We start from the raw sequence: 7,932 nt of genomic DNA, 5'->3' as shown, positions 1-7,932 counted from the left end.
ACCCATGTCACGGCTACCTGGCATATGTGTCAGGGGCCCAAGGTGTGGGAGGGGTCAGCTCCTTATATGCACCTGTCAGTTGAGATTAGACCCTAAGTATGTTCTCCTGTGGGGGAAACCTATTCAGAGGCACTGAACATCTTAGGGGGTGTTTCTCTCCATCACCCTCACATGATTCTCAGTCACCTGAGAATGCCCCAAAAGGCTGAGAGGAGCAAGGTGCTCTTATTTCTTTTTCAGAGTGGAAAATTCCACCCTCATGAGCTAGAGGGTTTGGAGTTGGTCAAATCTGACAGGCGAAAGAACCAAAACACACACACACACACACACACACACACACACACACACACACACACACACCAAACAAAACTGGCAACAAACAACACAATCGTTAACCAAACTAACAATAATGACACAAATTATATGATTTCTGAGTGCTCTGTTAGCGGGAAATTAACACCAGCTGATTGTTGATGCCAATTTTAGTCATTTAAAAGAATTTGCAAGACAGAATCCCAAACTGGTTCTTTACCTAGTGATGGAGATCCAAGCTGAAGTCTGCTTTCTGCTGATACAAAAGCAGACAGGCTCACCTTCCTTGATGGAAATGAGTGGAAACTCCCACAAAAAAAGGAGTTGTTGTTGTTTTTTTAACAGCAAATAATAAACCTCAGACCCCTAGATCCCTGGAAAACGTTGGAAGATCAGGGATCCCTGGAGGAAAGAGCTCCTGGACTTCAGAAAATTGTCCTATTGGTTTGGGCTATGAGGTGCCCAAGCTGGTACCAAACACCGAGAGATGAGAGACTGCAGGCTGGGTCACTTTCACTCAGGATCCCTCCATGGTTACTAGATGTCAATAGAGAAGAATGATGAGACAAGCCTCAATCATTTTAGGAGATTTATTTGCCAAAGTTAAGGACGCGTACCAGGAGATAGGTCTTTGCCTTTCTCCAAAGATGATTTTGAGGGTTCTAAATTTAAAGGGGAGAGGGTGGGATATTGAGAAGTACACAATTTTCATGTAAGGGGTGGGTAGGGAAAAATAGTCATTCACACCTTTGTCTGGCTCAGTGAATCGGATTCTCGCTCTATCACCAGGCTTGAGTGCAGTGGCGCCATCTTGGCTCACTGCAGCCTCTGCCTCCTGGGTTCCAGCAATTCTCCTGCCTCAGCCTCCGGAGTATCTGGGGTTATAGGCATGTGCCACCATGCCCAGCTAATTTTTGTATTTTTAGTAGAGACAGGGTTTCACCATGTTGGCCAGGATGTTCTCAATCTCCTGATCTCGTGATCCACCCACCTCGGCCTCCCAAAGTGCTGGGATTACAAGCATGAGCCACTGTGCCAGCCAATCTGCATTTTTTATATAAGATGACATAAAACAAATGGAGCAGAGAAAAAAATGTAGAGAATCTACATTTTTACATAAGATAACATAGACAAAATGAGGCAGATATGCATCTATGTCTGGTGGACTAGGGGTGACTGCACCTGTAAAAATAAGCTATCAGTTTGCATTGCCACCATGAAATTTTAAGAGCTCATTAGGAATTTCCTTGTGGGCAACATATGGGGGCAGTGTGTAGCTTTCCATCTTATAGCTATCTCATTTAGGAACCAAAAGGGAGAGGTAGGTTTGTGCCACCCAGTTCCAAGCTTGACGTTTCCCTTTGGTTGAATGAGTTTGGGGTCCCCAAATTTAATTTCCTTTCATAATAACATAAAATTCTTCTCCAAAGCAACAGTAACTACTTAATATCATCAAGTATTGTGCTCATTTTTCTCTCATACTCCAATAATATTTTAGAGTTGGTTTAAATCATACTATTTAATATGTTAACACTTCTAATACTTGACCTTTCATATCTCTTTCCTTGTTTGTTTTCTCTTGGTAGCATTTCCCAAGAATATATTATGTATTTCATTTCTTATTGTGTTTAGCATCTGTCTGACAAGCAAACAATAACTGGTGTAATAATTAGCTATCAAAATAATTGCTGAATAAATGAAGAGCTTGGAGCTTGATAGCAAGTCCTTTATTTTGCTAATGCATTATAAAAGGTATAAGAATAGATGGACTGGAGTCTTGTGATGACCGGTAAACCTTCCCCCCTCCACACTTCTCTTTCCCCTTCTCCCTTTCCCTTCCCCCAGCCCGTGTGTGTGTGTAAGTGTGTGTGGGTGTGTATGTTTGTGCATGTGTCTATCTCTCTCTCTTTCTCATCTCTTCCCTCTCCACAATGGACATGTCTAGGTAAGGGATGCACAAATGTAATGCTTTAAATAAAATGTAATGCTTTAAATTCAGATTAAAAATATAATACTTGTAGACTGAAGGCAGGAATAGGACAAGCGGAATTCAAGGGCCCATTGCATCGGTAGATATAATCCATGGAAGGATTTCTCTGCCTATCTAGAATTGCTCTGAAAGCCTTTCCTTAAGTAAGTCTTGGTTTGAGCATAGAGAGTACAAAGGTGACCATATCTGGTATAGTGATCCCTGTCCTTCCCAGGGTTGACCTTTCAAGGGGGCGGAATTAAAAGCTATTCTCAGTTTGTGCTTTGGGGAGATTATCAAAATATCACCAGGTCTATTTTATGATACACATTCAGAATCATAGTCTCTGTGCTTGAATTTCAGTCTCCAGGTACAGACCCAGAGTGACTTCCAGAATTAGAACACTAGTAGCTCCTCTTCATGAACGTTACCTTCTAAAGAGGCCCTCAGAGAGGGTAGATCAGTTTCCCTTAAGGATTCGCTCTCAGGGACATCTTGAACTTGGGACACCAGCTAGAGATTTTCAGCAGGTTTCTGGGGAAAATGGGGGCATGGAGATGGCACTATGAGGTAATAGAGGCAGCTGGAAGGGAAGTAGAGTACCATAAGTTCAGACAGCTCCACAAAAGACAGGCGGTTTCCTTGGGGATGGAGCCTTCATTAACCTGGTTTACTGAGGCTCCTGTCATTCCTGGCTCTTAGTAAGGATTTTCCAGATAGGACAGCTGTGATTACACAGGCAGAGAAAGATTACAGATCAGGTTACCAACCCCCTCCTACTGACTTCAGGTAGTTTGATAGGGTGAGGGCAGATTAACGCATGGAGCATGCACCCAGGGAGGAGGGGCAGAGGGAAAGAGAACGAACAGAAGGGCAAGAGAATTGGCAGAATCCTGTCTCCTACGTCTTCCTAGGCCCACAGCCGGTGCCTTTGGCGCACTGAGGTGCACAGAGTCCCTTAGCCAGGCGCAGGGCGCGCAGCCCAGGCTGAGATCCGCGGCTTCCGTAGAAGTGAGCATGACTGGGCAGCGGGTGCTGCTTCTAGTGGGCTTCCTTCTCTCTGGGGTCCTGCTCTCAGAGGCTGCCAAAATCCTGACAATATCTACAATGGGTGAGTGCTTGGCCGGAGAATTCCCAGACAGGCGCGTCCCGGATACCCGCACTGCAAGGGCTCCAGCGAACGGCGCTTGATCAGAGTCATCTAGGCGATTTTCCAGGCTCAGCTTGCGGACCAGGCTGGAGGAGGGAGAAGCCCATCCAGCTGTGGGGCAGAGAGGGGCCTCTATTGCTGAGGTGGGGAAGATAGTTTTGGAGAAAAGAGACTCTCCTTTCCTCTCTCTTCTTGTTCAGAACGCGCTCCCCATCCCGCAGGGTTGGGGCCAGAAATTTGAGACCAGGACCAGAGCTTGAGTTCCTGGGCTGCCTTCTCCAGAGCGCAGTGGGGCTTTCAGAGGCTCACCCTAAGCTCCATGGGGCGGGGGTGCACAGTAGCTTCCAGTAGAAACGGTGGTGAGCGTTTTCAGCTCTTGGAGACCAGGGAAAAGCGCTCCTGAGGGCAGCACTGCAAAAGTTGTGAAGCTGCCTCCGGAGCCAGGGTGGGGCAGGCAGGTATTTCATGGCTGCAAGGCCAGTGGAGTGTTTTCCTCCACGGGAAACCTGGAGAACTGCCCAGGGCTGAGGAGCGGACCCAGGTCGTTCGGATCTTTTGGAGCCTCATTCCTTTTACCTGTGCCGCTGACCGTTTTTGAGGGATTCATGGAACTGTTAATTCAGCATTTTGGGCCTCAGTTTTATTTTACTTTTATTTCAAAGAAGTAGAAGATGAAAGAGAATTATATATGAGCTCGATCCCAGGATCGAGCCTCCCCAAGACTTTATTTCAATCCGTAGTGGGCTCTAATGGAGTCCTTTTAGATCACGGAGAATCAGGGCTTGTAGAGCTGGAAGGAACCACGGATCATCTAATTTAGTGCCCACTTTGGTTTTCTGAGAGGGCAACTGAGGGACAGGAAGTGAGATGCCTTTCTTAAGAGCCCACGTGGCCTCCCTAATGTCCCATGAAGAATTGTTTAGGGTTTCTTACCCCAAGACCACGCTCACCACAACTTCCGCTCTGAAGCCCTTTTCACCAAGGATTTTCAAAAATCACTAAGAAACTGTGTTAGTTCATTTGAACCCTTTTCCCCCCTGTCTGAGCGTTAGTAGCAGTGAAGCAACAGAGCTTCTTGACTTCTTGAAAGAACACCGTCCTCCTTCCTCAGACTCCAAAAGGAAGCTGGTGTCGTTTCTGAATCCAGGTGCTAGAATCCTGGTCTTTGTCCCAGAAAGCCATTTGACCTCTTAAGACTCACTATGAATGGCTGTTTCTGTGAGGACCCCTTCTTCCCGATTCCCTGTTCTTACATGGATTAAAATTTGAGCAAGACCTGTTGCAGATTTGTACTTTATACATCCCTTGTGGCTTTAGACTATTCACGTCTGGGTATAAGTAAACCGAGTCATTCAGAGAGCTGCACACTACTTCTCTACTCCCCTTCCACCTCCATCCTCAAACTCTTGGCATGTTTCCATTAATTTCTCTTTTGATCTTCCTCTTTTTTTTTTTCGCTGCTGAGACCCTTAGATTCCAGTGAAGGATCTTCTAAGAGAAGATATTAACGTGATAAAATTTTTACCTCTTTTGAGGACCAAGCTTCTCTTTCCTTAGCATGGTAGGGTTTTCCTAGAATCAGTGATTCCTTAGTTTTTGGTGCAACCAGGATCTTGTAGGCCCACCCCAAGGGCTCCACAGTTGTCCTCAGATATCTTAATTATAAGTTGAATACTGGCCAAATTGAGTAATTTCCTGCCAAATACATTTGAATCACAAAGATTTGGGCTCTAAGTAGTAGCTTCTGTCCAATGGCAGTTTCTTAGACTCACCTTGTAACTTCTATATTTCTGTCTGCTACAGTAGTGTACTTTTCCAGAATAGAATGACGGATAGCTCTGATTGATTGCTCATTAGGGACTCTTCATACTAATGTTGACACTACTGTGCTGTATTTTCTATCATTGCAGTTATATTTTGGAGACAGTGCCTCTCTAAGGCCCCAATTAACATGCAGTATGTACCTTAAGATGAGCAACTTTTACAGGCGTAATCACAGAGAAGCTCATTACACTGACACAGAGACTTTGAGCCACAAATGGAAATCTTTGATGGAGGATTGCCACAGGTCCTGCACATAGGACAGGAAGGCTTTGGGTGCATGTGCCGGGCATTACCCAAAGTGAGATTGAGGAACAGGAAGCGCTTGTGTCCATCTGCTCACTGTTCACCTTTCCTCTTCCCTAAACTTTTTCTGCTGAATTTCCATTCCCTGCCAACTCCCATATTGTCATCAGAAACTCTATTTTCTTCTGTACAAAATGACATTGTGCATTGTTTCTAGGTGGAAGTCATTACCTACTGTTGAACCGGGTGTCTCAGATTCTTCAAGAGCATGGTCATAACGTGACTATGCTTCCTCAGAGTGAAAACCTTTTAATCCCAGGTATCTTTTTAAAAACTAATTTTTATATTCTTTTACTCTAAGAAAAAAGTGATAATATCTTTTTTATAGAGCTGCATAGTAAAAACTTTTTTGAATGTAGTCTTATTTCGGGATGAATAAATGTGTGTGTGGGTGTGTGTTCATGTTAAGTATTGGAATTCTTAATGGGGTCTGTAGACTAAGACTTCAAATGCCATACTTCTGTGTTTTACTACTTACCTGAGTGTCATCCTATTTTAGACAACTTTCCACACGTTATTATTAATAATTTTGAGGAACACTACACAATAGTATGGCTTAAATTTTTTTTGAACAGAAATATTTAGCCATATTTCAAGCTTTTATTATGTAAGTATAGAAGTTCTTCCTATCCCACAGGTTACTTTCTGTTCTTGAGAGACTTGAAATTTATGAAAGATTTCCCAGGGAGCCTCTTAATTATGAACTGAGATGGGAATATATGATTAACATGACCTCATATGCTTGAAAAATTTGTAGCTATGCATAAGTTGTACATAATGATGTCAAAAGTTCTTAATTGCTTCATTGCCTCCAAAGAATTGTAACTAAAATGAAAATCATCAAATTCTGTTGACAGACAAGGAGAAGGAGGATCAGAGAACTTAAATAATTTGTTTAATGTCAAATGAGAAATTAATAACAGAGTTGGGTGAATCTGGGTCTTCAAGTTCTGGGTTTCTCAATCTGAGGAAACTTTGAACAACATCAAAAATTAACCATCTTGGGAGAAAAAGTCTGAGTCATTATAAAATTCTGAAGGTAAACTTCAGGACTTGTTAATGTTCAGATAGTTTTAAGGCACTCTTGATCACCCTCTAGATTGAGTTTCGGAATGTTCACTGAATATCCTTTTTATACATTTCCCTTTGTATCTGCCTTATAGTCAATCTGATTTCTCAGCAGTAATATATGGTCATTTTATTTTGGTGGTTCCAATAGCCTTTGAGAAACTGCTGAAAGCTGTAGACCCACTACTTTAACAGACCATGCACACCAAAATCTACAAATGATTCTGTGGATCCATGGATCTGTTCAGCTTTATCTTTGGGTTCAAGTGTTGGGGTTCAGTTGTTCTGGAGTTTCTTTCAGTATTCCTCAATCTTTGGACAGTTCTGAGGTTGAGATGAAATATTCTTTCTTCTATTTTGCAGTAGTATTTGGGTAGAGTTCTGATAATAGGAAAAACACCTGATTGGGTTGTTTTTAATAGTCTGATAGCCAAATCAGTGTGTTGAAATATTTCAACATTTGTTAACTACATGTTTCCATCACTTCCTTATTTAAAACTTTAATAACTAAATGACTTCAGGGATACTGAAGAAGTGTAGGTTTCTTGTGCTCACATGTAATATTTTTCCAATTCATAACTGAAATATCAAGTATAGGATAACAGCCTAAAGGAGAACATAATTATTTGAGGTTCTGACTCTTTTTCCTTTTAAAAAAAATTTATACATTTTTATTGCTGCATAATAGATGTACATATTTTCAGGGTACATGTGATAACTTAATACTTTTATATAATTTGTAAGGATCAAATCAGTGTAATTGGGATATTCATGACCTTGAATATTTGTTCTTTCTTTATTCTAGAAACATTCAAATTATTCTCTCTTATTAACTACTTTGAAATATACAATAAATTACTGTAAACTATAGTCACCCTACTTATCTTTCAAACACAAGATCTTATTTCTTCTGTAAAACTATAGATGTGTACTCATTAATCAACCTCTATCCATCTCCCCTCTACACTACCATTTCTGGTCTCTAGTAATCACCAGTCTACTTTTTACTTTCATAAGATCGACTTTTGTGAGCTGCTACATATGGATGAGAACATGAGATATTTCACTTTCTATGCTTGGCTTATTTCACTTAATATAATGGCCTCTAATTCAATCCATGTTGCTGTAAATTACAGGATTTCATTATTTTCTATAGCCGAATAATATTTCATTGTGGATTTAAATCACATTTTCTTTTTTTTTTTTTTTTGACCGATGAGATGCCTTTATTTTATTTTTTATTTTTTTATTTTATTTTTTTATTATTATTATACTTTAAGTTCTAGGGTGCATGTGCATAACATGC

General features: G+C 41.4%; 1 protein-coding gene across 2 annotated transcripts in view; it reads left to right on the top strand.

Annotated features, from left to right (window-relative positions):
* The first annotated feature begins 2,918 nt into the window (after window positions 1–2,918).
* UGT3A1 (UDP glycosyltransferase 3 family, polypeptide A1) overlaps window positions 2,919–7,932 on the top strand; it is a 50,674-nt gene continuing 45,660 nt past the window's right edge. Inside the window, exons 1-2 of one of the 2 annotated variants that reach the window (XM_011944351.1) lie at window positions 2,919–3,392; window positions 5,716–5,817. In XM_011944351.1, coding sequence (XP_011799741.1) covers window positions 3,299–3,392; window positions 5,716–5,817 — 196 coding nt within the window. In that variant the 5' untranslated portion in view covers window positions 2,919–3,298. The remainder of the gene's footprint in view (window positions 3,393–5,715; window positions 5,818–7,932) is intronic. The other variant, XM_011944352.1, reaches the window with a different exon arrangement.

Source organism: Colobus angolensis, unplaced genomic scaffold (genome assembly GCF_000951035.1).
Source record: "Colobus angolensis palliatus isolate OR3802 unplaced genomic scaffold, Cang.pa_1.0 Scaffold230, whole genome shotgun sequence".
NCBI classification, from domain to species: Eukaryota; Metazoa; Chordata; class Mammalia; order Primates; family Cercopithecidae; genus Colobus; species Colobus angolensis.
This window is presented reverse-complemented; position numbering and strand designations above follow the sequence as displayed.